General features: G+C 35.3%; 1 protein-coding gene across 2 annotated transcripts in view; it reads left to right on the plus strand.

Annotated features, from left to right (window-relative positions):
• Mettl25 (methyltransferase like 25) overlaps window positions 1-13,297 on the plus strand; it is a 119,321-nt gene that overhangs the window by 15,246 nt on the left and 90,778 nt on the right. For both annotated transcript variants that reach the window (XM_008852320.3, XM_029555726.1), the window contains 2 exons: window positions 4,075-4,674; window positions 7,720-7,867. In XM_008852320.3, the coding sequence (XP_008850542.1) occupies window positions 4,075-4,674; window positions 7,720-7,867 (748 nt within the window). The remainder of the gene's footprint in view (window positions 1-4,074; window positions 4,675-7,719; window positions 7,868-13,297) is intronic.

Raw genomic sequence — 13,297 nt, forward strand, 5'->3', positions numbered from 1 at the left:
CAACATTATTTGATTTTTGTCAATGTTTAAGTTAGTAGTATTGTGTGTGTGTATATATATATATAATATGTTTAATAAATATACATTTTGTTGCTAGAGACACATATTCTGAAGTACTTAACCTTAACAGTGACCACAGAGACCTAGAGAGGAAAACACAGAGCTCATTTCTGCCTCAACCACGCTGTGCCCTACATGTCTCACATTTTCTCTCACATTCACTTACCAAGGATTGTTAATTGTTCATTATAAAATGTGTTCATTCATTCATAACTGTATGCTTGCACACATTTATTTAGCCAGTATTCTCTTTAGCTCCTACCATGTGCCGTAAGCTCTACTTAAGATACTAAGCTTATAGTAATGAACAAAGAAAAAAATTTCTCTCAAGACATTCATATTTTAATAAGGAGTGAGAAATAAAAGAATTATATTGTGTTGTAATATGTTTTAATGAGGAAAAGAATCAAAAAGAAAAGGAAGAGTTACTTCAGTGAGGAATGAGACTTCATTATGAAGATAGGAGTAAGACCCCCTTCAGGAGCTAAAGAACTACTCATTGGAATAGCTAGAAGAAACCCTTTTCCACTAGAAGGAAGTGATGTATTAGGTGGTGCTGAAGTGGGAATGTGCCTACTTAGTTCTTGGACTAGTCCGGAAGCCATATTGATTCCAAGTGACCAAGAGGAAAAGTAATAGGAACTGAGGCTGGAGAAGACAGATTATGACTCTCAGATTCTTGAAGGCCATTATGATCATCTGGGATTTTATTCAGAAGGAGACAGAAAGCCATTGCAGCCACTGGATCTCTTTTTTTTCCATTGTGTTATGAAGAAAATATTTCTATTGTTTGACTTTCTATTTTACCATTGCCTTTGTAGATTTTTAATCTGATTTCTTTAAGAATTAGCTCTTAGGGTCTAGAGAGATGGTTTATATCTCTAAGGTCACAATTCATCAGGGAGCCCAAGGTCAGAACTCAGGGCAGGAACCTGGAGAGAGGAGCTGAAACACAGGTCATGGAGGAATGCTGCTTACTGGCTTGCTCCTCTGGCCCATGCTCAAGCTGATTTCTTGTATAATACAGGGCCACCTGCCCAGGGTGACACCACCCACATGGGCTAAACCCTCCCAAATCACTCATCAATCAAGAAAATACCCGACAGATATGGTCACAGGCCAGTCCAATGGAGGCAATTCTCCAGTTGAGGCTCCCTCAACCCAGGTGTGTCAAGTTGACAACTAAAGCTATCCAGCACACCATGTATCATAGTCTCAATAAAATCAATTAAAATATTAAAGAAAAACCCACACAGAAAGTTCAGTTTCAATTTGAGATGCTTATTAAGCATTTGATTAGAAATGTTAGGTAGATGACTTAATATATGAGCATGAAATTCTTGAGACTTCCAAGTCAAACTTAACAAATTTCAGGATCCTTAGCTTAGAATGGTAGTTAGTCAACAAAATGTAACATTTTGTATTGAAGAATATTGTAACCTTTTTATTCGAAGAATAGTACCATGCTAATATTAAGAAATTTAACCACTGTGTATAATATTTCTGTGGGGACATCTCTAAGCAGAATCAGAAGTAGGTATTTGACAAGAGCCACCACCTCTATCGTCACACCTGTAGCACCAGGGCAGATGATCCAGCAATTCTGTAATGGGTAAGAGGATACATGAGTAGAGATTTGGCAGTTCTACCCAGCTCACTTGAAGTAAAAGGTTGGACTTTATGAGATTCCCACTACTGTAATTTAATTGCCATTTTTTCTTTGTATTGCTAATCTTCTACATGTTACATGTTGAAAGAGGAAAGGGTCAATAAGGTGTAAGTGAAAGCTGACTGACAGACTTTGTAGGAAAGTTTGTTCCATTGGAAAAAAGGGCTTTAGACATTGTCTTGTGGATACTTGGCTTTTGGAGTTTTAGTAGCCATCTTGTAACTCCAGAAATTACAATAAACTAGCATTATTTTTACTTGGTCATGTCTTGCAAAGGTGCAGTCACATTATTGCAACATTGTTTAAGTGAGGTAATGAATTTTCTTCATTGTTCAGTGTGGGAATGACTTTTCTAGAAATGCCTCCTATCCTGTCTAATCTTGTAACCTAAACTAGTCTTATGTTCTGAGATCATTTAACACTGCCTCAGCTTGTTTAGAATATGAACAATCCTACTAGGCCTTGGGCCCCTCTTTTAATGAACTTTTATAAGCTGAGCTAAACACATAACTTTAATCTTAGACTATAGTCCCTTTTTCTCCCTCATGACCTTTCCTCGCCCTTGGCCCAGAATAATTGTGTGTGTGTGTGTGTGTGTGTGTGTGTGTGTGTGTGTGTGTGTCTGTGTCTGTGTGTGTGTGTGTGTGTGTGTGTGTGTGTGTGTGTGTTGTGAAAGTATCATTACTAAAAGCAACAACATTGGAAGCAATTAATTGTCCACAGTTTATGTTGAGAACAACCTGTGGGCCTAGGTTGATAAGAGCTGTTTGTGATTGCCTTAGTAGTAGTCAGAAAAGGCAGATTCTTCCCTAAAAGACAAAGCTCCTCATTCCTCTCCTCACTGGATGTAGCTTTTAAATAAAAGAGTATGCCTTTCATTGGAGGAACAGTTCCAAGAGAAACCAGAAAGGAGCAGTTCTGAGAACATATCAGGCTCACTCTTGGTTTAAACAGCTCCAGGAGTTAAACCTTTTTTGTTTAGACACTACCATATTGTGGCATCTGCCACAGTTCAAAATTTGTTGTGGTATCACTTTATCCAGAGCTTTTTTGATTCACAAAAAGAATGATCATAAGCAGATCTTAGAACTAAATTAGTTTTGGTAAGCAAACATCTTCATTTAAGGGAACAAATATGCTGATGCTTACAAGTAAACCCCTGGTTATAAGTACTAAGCTTGTAATTGGCATCGTGAATGTGTTTTATGGGGGAAAAGAATGGAGAGGTTTGCCTTTTCTGGAGATATCTTTAGTTATAATTTATATTTCCTTAAAGGACAGTATGTCTGTGTGTATAAGCTTTTACAGATGTATAATTTCATATTTCCCATAATATATAATCCCGAAATTAGCATAAAGTATGGGGAATAATTTGTGAGTTAATCTTTTCTTTTTAGGACATTATTTACTGAAGTTTTTTAGCTATGAACTAATATAACTGCAACACCTGAAAATGTTGATGACTTAAAGACAGGGATTATTTTAAACATAGGAATGTTTCCTTCAGTGTCAGGGTTCAATTTTGGAATTAAAGATATGTGTAACAAGATTACATAATGATTGCTGACAGTATATCTGAAATTGTCCATTTATTCATGACATAGTAATAACAAATTAGAATAAAATATTTAATTTTCAATAAAACTTTGGTTTTATTGAGGTACAGTTTAGATATTTACCAACTTGAGGTTTGATGACTGATAATTATAAGCAGTTGTGGAAAATGCTTCTTGGTGTAGAAAAGTGCTTTTCTGTAGAATATTTCCTCCTCCACCTTACGGTAGAGATTGTTATTTCATGAGCATGAGGGATCTCTTCATTTTGACATTTAAATGTAATGTTTTATAGTTTTTACTCTATGGGTCTTCTCTGAAGTTTTTCGTTAAATTTACTGATAGATATTTTATATGTATACTATCTTATTTAAACATTTTTACTTTAAATTATTCATTGCTACTATATTATATATGTTCTGGTGGTTCATTCCTAATTTCTGTGTGCCCTGACACATTGCAAAGTTTACCTCCTATTTTCATCAGCTTTTTAATGTATTCCTCAAGATTTTCTGGAGGGACAATCATGTCATGTATGGTAAAAACATATTTTCCTCTTCATTTCAAATCTTTATGCCATTTACTTGTTTCTTTTGATTTAAATATTAGCTGTAACTAGGAAAATGTTGAATACGAACAATGATCAATCTTTAATAGAAATCAAAGCATTAAAATAGTAATATAACAGATTATATAAATGGTACAATCCATTTGCTTCTTTATCTTAAAAAAAAATCTGGAATATTTCTATTACTGCTGACTAAAATCCTGAAATGACTTGTTTTTCTCCAGGTAATTGATGTGGGTTCTGGTAAAGGCTACCTAAGCTCCTTTCTGTCCTTAAAATATGGCTTAAAAGTTTATGGCATTGATTCCTCAAATATCAATACTCATGGAGCTAAGGAGAGGAACAGGAAACTGAAGAAACATTGGAAACTGTATCATATTCAGTCAAGAGGAGACGCCAGTGAACTGCCATTCAAAATGGCAGAAGAAATAAAACTGAAAAAGAAAATAAAATGTAAGGCAGATTTTGAGGAAGTATGTAACGACAGCCCTGCAAATCAAGAAAAGATGTCTGCCTCGGGCGTTCTACCAAATACTTCAGGGTCTGCAGTTTCAAACATCAGAAAACAAATGGAAAATCTACGTGTTCAACCACTTGAAGAAGAAAATCTGTGTCTTGAAAATGCCTTTTCTCTCATAGACTTTTTGCCTGTCAATGCTGTAGAGCCTGCTTCTTCATCCCAAGTGCGTAACAGAGAAATGTCTGAAGCCAGTACAGGGAGAAGAAGCATGACATCAGAATCAAGTGAATCAAGTATATACTCACCGGTAACCTCTTTTATCAAGGCTGATTCAGAACTGCATGACATCATTAAAGATCTGGAGGTGATTCCACTTTGAATCCTTTAGTTTATAGAAATGGTATCAATGTAGAATTCAGTTTCAATAGCTTGTTGCTGCTCTAGTGTGATCTTATTTGATCCTAAAGACCACATTAATCCTAAAGACCAAGAATAAAATCCTAAACAGACTTTCATTATATCCACCACTGTCAAAATTTAATAAAAAATACTGTAGAATACAGAACTCCCTCCTCAATTCACTTCTACATAGAAGTAAACAAAGCTAGTCAGTAAACCACATTCTTATATCTACAATTTAGGTATTGCCAAAATTCTAATCTAGGGACTGGAGAGATGGCTCAGTGGTTAAGAGTACTGGCTGCTCTTGCAGAGGACCCAGACTTGGTTCCTAGAACCCACATGGCAGCCAACAACTGTTCATAACTCTGGTTCCAGGGGAATCTGATGCTTTCTTCTGACTTCCACAGGCACTGCATGATACAGGTGCACTTACATACATGTAGGCAATATACTTGTACACATAAAATAAAAATAATAAATAAAACATTAAAAAATAAAATTCTAAGAAAATTCTTAAATGTTTTTATAGGTTTTATTTTGTTTTTAATTAACATAGTAAGTATACAGCAGTGTGATATTTTAATTCATGTGTACTTGGTAATCAATTCAGGACAATGAGAAGAGATAAAGAGGTATTAGCACATTTTGTTGACCAGATAATGTAGCTTCCTACACTAAGCATAGCTTATGAGTATTCTTTAAGGCCTGAATTTTTTCCAAGTTACAAGAATGTCAAATTATGTAATGAGAAGGCAGTATATCTTAAAAGCAATAGTGTTTGTTAAAACAATGTCATACAAAAGTTTCTAGAGAACATTTGCCTTAACTCTTCTTAAAGACAACGTAGCTGTTAGAGTTATATTGTTAGAGTTATAGCTGTTAGAGTCCTTGTTAAATTTTACAGATCTTTCCAAAAGAAATGGCTAAACAAATGATACCAGAATTCTTCATGAATATTTAGTTATGAGAAGAGCACATACACACACACACACACATTTTTTTTTTTTCTTTTTTAAGACAGGGTTTCACTGTCTACTTTGGCTGGCCTAGAACTTGCTATGTAGATACTGGCCTCAAACTCACAGAGTTCTGCCTGCCTCTGCCTCTAAAGTGCAGAGGTTAAAGGAGTACACAATCACACCCAGCTCCAGGGATATTTTTAAAAGGTATTAGTTAAAGGAAGCCTTACTCAACTTGAGTATAAAACAGTAATTAGGTTATTCTTAAGTATTTCTTAGGGACAAATAGTCTCTATTAATTTTTTAAAAAATATTTTTATTTTATGTGTTTGAGTTATTGCCTGTATGTGTGTAAGTGCACCAGTGTCAAGTAATGCCTGCAGAGTTCTGAAGAGGGCATTGGATCCCCTGGAACTGGAGTTATGGACAGTTGTTAGCAACCACGTGAGTGCTTGGAATCAAACCCAAGTCTTCTGTAAGAACAGTCAGTGCTCTTAACTGCTGAGCCATCTCTCTAGCCCTCAATTCATTTTTTAAAAGATTTTATTTTTATTTCTGTGTGTATGTATGTGTCTGTGCATGAATGTCACGTGTGTAGGTGTTGGGCCTCCAGTCCCCTGGAGCTATAGTTATAGCTGGTTGTGGGCCACCTGACATGAGGACTGGGAACTGAACTCTGGTCCTCTGGAAGTGCTCTTAATCCCTGACCCATTTCTTCAGTCCCAGTCTTCGTTAATTTAATGTAAATTTTTTTTAAATTAGTACATTTTTCACTTAAGTTTCTCAAAATCTTGGAATTTTATGATAAGAAATGTATGCACCCTGGGCATGGTGGCATACACCTATAAGATGCAGAAAGGTGGAGGCAGGAGGATCCTGAAGTCAAAGACAGCCTGGGCTGCATAGAGAGATCCTGCTTAGGAAAAAGAAAAAAAGCTGGGCATAGTGGCTCACACATAAAATCTCAGCATTTGGGAGGCTGAGGCAGGAGAAGTGCCACAAGTTTGAAGCTAGCCAGGGCTACAGAGTGACTTTCAGGTTAGTCTGGTCAATAGAGCAAACACTGTTTCAAAAAAAGAAAAAAAGGAAGCTCAAGACACAACTAAAATGAAATGAGCTAGAAGATTGTCTCTTAGGTCCTGCAGCAATTCAGCAAATTAAAAAAGAAATCACAATTTAAATACTATTTGAAATGATTTTATCAAAGATATTACTTTGGTCCATATAATCCAGATACGAGGAAAAGTTAAAAATCTAATTTTTATAAGGAAAATAAAATCATGCCTGTAGGTGATTTTTTTTAATTTTTAAAGGATAAAATATAGTAAGTTTATTAATATTTACAAAAACTACAGTATACAGAAATATTCAAACAATGAAAAAGATACTTTAAAGTTCGTATTTCACAGTAAGGTAACAATCCTTTTAAAATCACATGTAGACATTGCCACTTAAGGGATGTATTGCATCGAAAATGTGTTATATTTTCAAAGAATATTCAAAGGACTTACAAAAAGTATAAGACGTATTTATATCTATATATATATAGATATATATGAGTTTATTAGTGTACCTTTTAAAAAGTTATTCTTTCCTGTTTTCTTCTAAATATTATAGTATGTTCATACATGCATTTCTTTACATATATACATGTATAAGATAGAATCTGCATATGAGGTAGAATTTGCCTTTTTCTTTCTAAGATTGGGTGACATTACATGTTCAGTGTATGATACATTTTTTGATCTAACTTTTAATTTACACTATTTAGTTGTTAAGCAGATATTAGGTATAAAAGAGATGAGAGAAAATATGAATAGTGAAAACCAAAAAAAATTTTTTTTTAAAGTTATGGTAAGAAATCATGGCCATTTTACCTAAGAAGGCAATTACTCATTTTGAATATATAAAAAAATGTAATACTTTGTAGATAGAACTGATAATTACAAAATGGCTTACATATTTGAAAAGACACTTAAGATCTTCACCTGAATCCTTTTTACCTCTCCTTTTAATTTCCAAATTTTATTTTTTCCTTCTCTTTAAAGGATTGTTTAATGGTAGGTCTGCATACTTGTGGTGATCTGGCAGCAAATACTCTGAGGATATTTACTTCCAAGTCTGAGGTCAAGGGAGTTTGCAGTGTGGGTTGTTGCTACCACCTCTTATCTGAAGAGTTTGAAGGCCAGCATAAAGGTACTAATTCTCCACATCTCATTTGTATTTATTTGAGTAGTGACAAGTGTTTTCTGGTTCTCCCTCTTTTTTTTCTATTTTGGCCAGTATTGTGGCTTGAGGATAATAACTAATTTCCTCCAAATTTACTATCAGTATTATTAATGAAATTTGATGCAGTGTCAATTTTATGTATGTTTTTATCACTTCTTTGGCCATAAACAGCAAACACTGAATTATTTACAAATATTTGAAATTATGTAATATATGCTGTATATTTTATAGAACTTATATTTTTGAAATACTTGTGAATTTTACTGCAATAATAAATCTGTTATTTTGCCATAAATATCGAGATTCAAGGTTTGCTTTCATTTCTAAAGCTTTCTCCATTTCTGAAAAATTGATATTTCTTTTAAAAAAGAAAACCTAGCATACTTAGTTTTCTACCATCTTTGAAAATTAAAGCACTGTGATTTCCTTTAAAAAAATTCAGTCTGTGCTCTTACGGACTCAGAAGGTGTCTGCAGAGCAAAGTAAAGAATATATTGGCAGTTTGTAATATAGCACCTGTTTCATACATTTTGTATGTTAAGTCTATAAGTTAGAGCTTCAAGGCTGCAGTTTCAAATTAAATAGTTTCGGGTCTCTGCATATTAGCAGTTATCTTTTTTATTAAAGAAATTCTTACTGTTTTTATTTTATGTGTATGAGTGTATTGCCTGCATGTGTGTAAGTGCACCTGTGTCATTGCAGTGCCCATATAAGTCAGAAGAGGGCATTGGATTCCTTGGAACTGGAGTTATGGACAGTTGTTAGCCACCATGTGGGTGCTGGGAATCGAACCTGGTGGGTCCACTGCAAGAGCAGCCAGTGCTCTTAACCTCTAAGTTGTCTCTTCAGGCCCAAGCAGTTCTCTTTTATATTGGTTTGATGATATCATTAATATCTAGCATCCCTGGCTAAGAATTTTTAAGTTAGAATTGTATATATATAAGGATGGTATTGGTTGCTTATTTTCCCTCAGTGTTGAAACCCAATTGAATAGGATATTTAGATTATTTTTATTTAGTCAAAAATCCAAAAGGTCAAAATTCAAATTAATACAACTCTATTCAAAGGAGAATAGGTGAAAGAAACCATCTTTAGAACTGGTAAAAAGAAATTTGTATAGTATAGTTAAATTAGAATTATTGTGTCAAAGTTATGAAAAGTGTCATGTGGAAAAGGTGTATAGAGAGAGAATGAGGGAAAGACACTGGCAAAAGTAAGAGTTTAATTTAGATAGTAAATATATAATTGTCATGTTAAGTACAAAAATTTTCAAGACTGGCTAGAGCAGTGGCTCAGTGGTTAAGGGCACTGGCTGCTCTTGGAGAGGACTCAGGTTTGAATCCTAGCACTCATACACATAGAATTTAAAAATATTTTAAAAGAAAATTTGAAGATTAAAAATTCAAGGAAAAAGCTTAAAATTGAGCACAAGACCTGTGCCCACTCATTTAAACAAGAGCCCAGAGGGGAGGAGAGAAATGGGTGGTGGGCCGGCCCTAGGCTGAGAACTATTGGAGACTGATTGATGCTAGATGAGGAAGAGTAAGCATTACATATCTCTAGATGGGCTGACTAGACTCTGGTGGATGAATTTACACTGAAGGACATCTTGGATACAAATGCTTGACTGGATGGGACTTAATATGTATGGTGGAATACATGAGGTCTGGTGGGAGGATGGAGGACATGGATGGGAGAGGGGGCCTAAATTTGATTAGGAACTGTTGTATAAAATTACAAAAGCTCAATAAAAATTTTTTTAAAAAGAGGGTGAAAATATTTCTATTATCTATCTATACAAAATTATTTTTCAATATATTTATAGATCTTTTCAAATGAAATGACTAAAAATATTAAATGCAATTATATTATTATAGCTTATAAATATTAAATATACTATTTCTCATAATCAGCCTTTGGTTATTTGGTTCTTGGTTCAAGAGCTTCCTGTTCTGTCAGTACAGTGAAATGTGGTTTATACTTGTCCTAATTTGGGGGCAGGAGTATGTAATTCAGTGCCATTGTAATTCAGTGCCATTGTACTCTCCTTACACTTCATCATCATGCTCAAAGGATGCCTTCTTCTTCCAAGATGCCTCTCCCTTTCCTTTTCAGTCTTTCAGAGGATAGCCATCTCTGGGCCTGTTGGACACTAGCAGTCGCCGTGAGTCACACCAAACTTCAGCACTTCCCCCCCAATTCTGGGATCCTCTTATCTTTGGGACAATGCAGTCTACTCTTTCCTACCCTTTCCTGCACAGTTTCCACTTTCTTTCTCTGGAGTGATTCCCTGAGCTGGTTGCAATGAGTAGGGATGTTTTTATTTCTTAATCCATTTAAATCAGCGTTTGTCATATGAGCTACGAATAATTTTATTTCTTCCCTGTCTGGCTGTTGTCAAATATGTAGAGTCCAATTAACATGAGCCTCACTGCTTTATGCAGTCAGGAAGTGTCAGTGGTGAATTATTCATTGGATACCTGGTTCTTTTTTTTTTTCTGAGAGATGGTCTCTCTGTGTAACCTGGATGACCGGAACTTGTAGAGATCCACCTGCTGACTCTCTCTCTTGAGTTGGGATTAAAGGGATGTGCCACCATGCCTGGCCCAATACCTTGTTCTTAAATATTACTCCTACAAAGATTGGGAAAAGACACTGACTAGTTACTCCTTTACCAACGCATTTTAAACCACTCTTTTAATACCTTTTTGAATAGATAATTGTATTAAACTGCTAACAAGCATTCATTGACTGTGCCTCTTAAACTGAGTTTCAGTAGAACAGGCATTTGACAAACCTAAAGCAAAAGACAGGAAGCACACACAGCCTCATACTCCCTTTTCTTTCTTCCCAAGGGAAAATTTGATAGTGAACCTCTAGAGTTCTCACAGGGCTCCTTATCTTCAGAAGGAAGCACATCAACTGAAACATGACTGAGAGGGATGACTAGTTACAGAATATATGTTTAATAGACAATTGAAATGGTCAGGAATTGGGAGGCCACTGTTTCCTGTAATTGTAGTTGTGTTTTATACAAGTAAGAAGGTAGATGATTGAATTGAGCAATACATGTATATATATATATTTTTTTTTTTTGGTCTTTTTGAGACAGGGTCTCCCTGTAGCCCCAGCTGTCCTGGAACTCACTATTTAGACCAAGCTGGCCTTGAACTCAGAGATCCACCTGCCTCTGCCTCCCTAGTGCTGGGATTAAAGGCATGCACCACCAAAGCCCAGCCCGAACTGAGCAATATTTTAAAAAATATTTTAGTATTTTATGTGTATGAATATATTGCTTGCATGTGTGTAAGTGCACCCATGTTGTGCAGTGACCACAAAGGTCAGAAGAGGGCACTGGATTCCTTGGACTGCAGTTATGGATGGTTGTTAGCTGCCATGTGGGTGCTGGGAACTGAACCTTGGTCCTCTGCAAGAACACCCAGTTGCACCAGTGCTCTTAACCAGTAAGCTATCTCTCCAGCCCTGAATTGCACAAATGTTTACTGAGCAACAAGTATTTTTGAGGCACTAGACTTGTTGCTTTATGTATAATAGAAGAAAATTGGGGAGGGCTCATAAAAAAAAAAATCAGTATTTCAGGAAAGAGATAAAGACAGTCAAGTAGCTGAGAAGTGGAGTTTGGTTAAGAAAACATTCACTGAACGTCAGCTGTTTTCCAGTCTGTCTTGACTGGTGATAATACAAAAATATATGAGACACTATCTTTACCTTCAAAGAAATTCATTGGAAAAAAACTTCTTAATTCTAGGAACCAGATAATCCTTAGTAACTTAAATTTTTTTTTTTTGAAAATCATGAGGCTAGAGTATAGGACAGATAAAAAATTAAATGCAAAGTCTCCATACTCATATTATTAGTTTTCTTGTGACTTTCCAGAATAAAAGTGTACATATGTATATACACATTTTGTTACATTTTAAGAAAGAAACATAAACTGTTCTATCACTTTATATTTCTTAAATAATATATCTTGATCTTTTATATCAGTTGTAGAGAGTATTCTCTTGATCTTTGTTTGATTTTTCCAAAGCATTTCATATACCATGCTTTTTATAGATCTAAATAAGAATATTTGCTTTAAGCAGTGGTACTGTTAATAAATCAAAATTTAGTAAACAGATGATTAGCACATGGTAGAGTTTGGAAAGCACAAAACATGGTACCAGTGTTTAACTTTGTTTTCTTCTCACGTTAATTTCAAAACAGTATTGTAAATGTTGTTTGCTATTGTGTCATAAATGCCACTCTACTGTGACACAGAATATTATATCCCTGTTATTTTATAGCAGAGTATCATACCTAGCTCAGTGTAAGGAGTTGAAGGTATATTCCAGTATAGCCATACCCAGGACATCTTAAAAGATTGATAAGAGTTTAATCAGATAAGGCCGTAGGGAGGCTGCAGTAAAGCAAAGGCATAGGGTGGAGAGTTTTAGGGTTAAATTCCTTCCTCTTTGACTTTCGTTGTCACTGTATGTGTGGCTGTCTTCTCTCCTGTCACATTCTTCCTCATATGCCTAGAAAAAACTGTCGCCTTAATGTTTGTTATTGGGTAGCAAAACACAATTTTAATAGCAAATGAGACCTTCTTGCTAATTTCATTTTACTTTATACCCCTCTTCTCAAGAACCTCTTCTTGGTTCACTTATTTAGTTAGTACACATGAGTAAATTAATTGAACAAAATTTTTACACCCCAGAAATGGAAACCTCTCTTAATTTTCAAGCAACAAGCTTGGATCCTGTCTAGATAAAGGCATCTTTTGCCATCTCTTTTCTATAAGTGGAAGTTACCATTGTCAGATGAGTTGATTAGACATTTTGGGCCTCAAGGCAGACCAAAAGAAGAGTTGGGAGAGTTTGTCAGCAGAGATTGGCCACCACACACTCTCATTTTCTCTCCTTGTAGACAGTATCAAATCATAATAACATCTTCAGGAAGATTTTATCCACAGACAATCATTGGTATCATCAAACGGTTAATACTAGGCTTCAGTTGGGGAAAATAGATTATAATATCTTACTTGTTTTTCTCATGTTACCCGAAATGAATAAAAAGCTGGGAGTTTTGCCTGTTAGTAAAGCAAAGAATAAGCAGGAGGAAAGTGAAGTTCTAATTGATCTGTGAAATGGGTGGAGATAAATGCAGTGTGACTACCCTCAAATGCTTTGGACAAGAAATAAAAGAAAATGTAGAGAAGCAAGTGGTAAGAATAAAAACAAACGGTTTATGTTGTGGTTTTGCCCAGCCTGAGTCACATTCTCTGACATCGAAGGCAAGGTAGGTCCGAGAGAGCCAAGTACCTTTGCTGTTTGCCATGTTGCAGCCCCATTTTTCTCACCATATCTTTGCTTTAATAAAAGAGGGATGATATTA

The sequence above is a fragment of the Nannospalax galili genome, unplaced genomic scaffold, assembly GCF_000622305.1.
Source record: "Nannospalax galili isolate Female #2095 unplaced genomic scaffold, S.galili_v1.0 scaffold390, whole genome shotgun sequence".
Lineage (NCBI taxonomy): Eukaryota > Metazoa > Chordata > Mammalia > Rodentia > Spalacidae > Nannospalax > Nannospalax galili.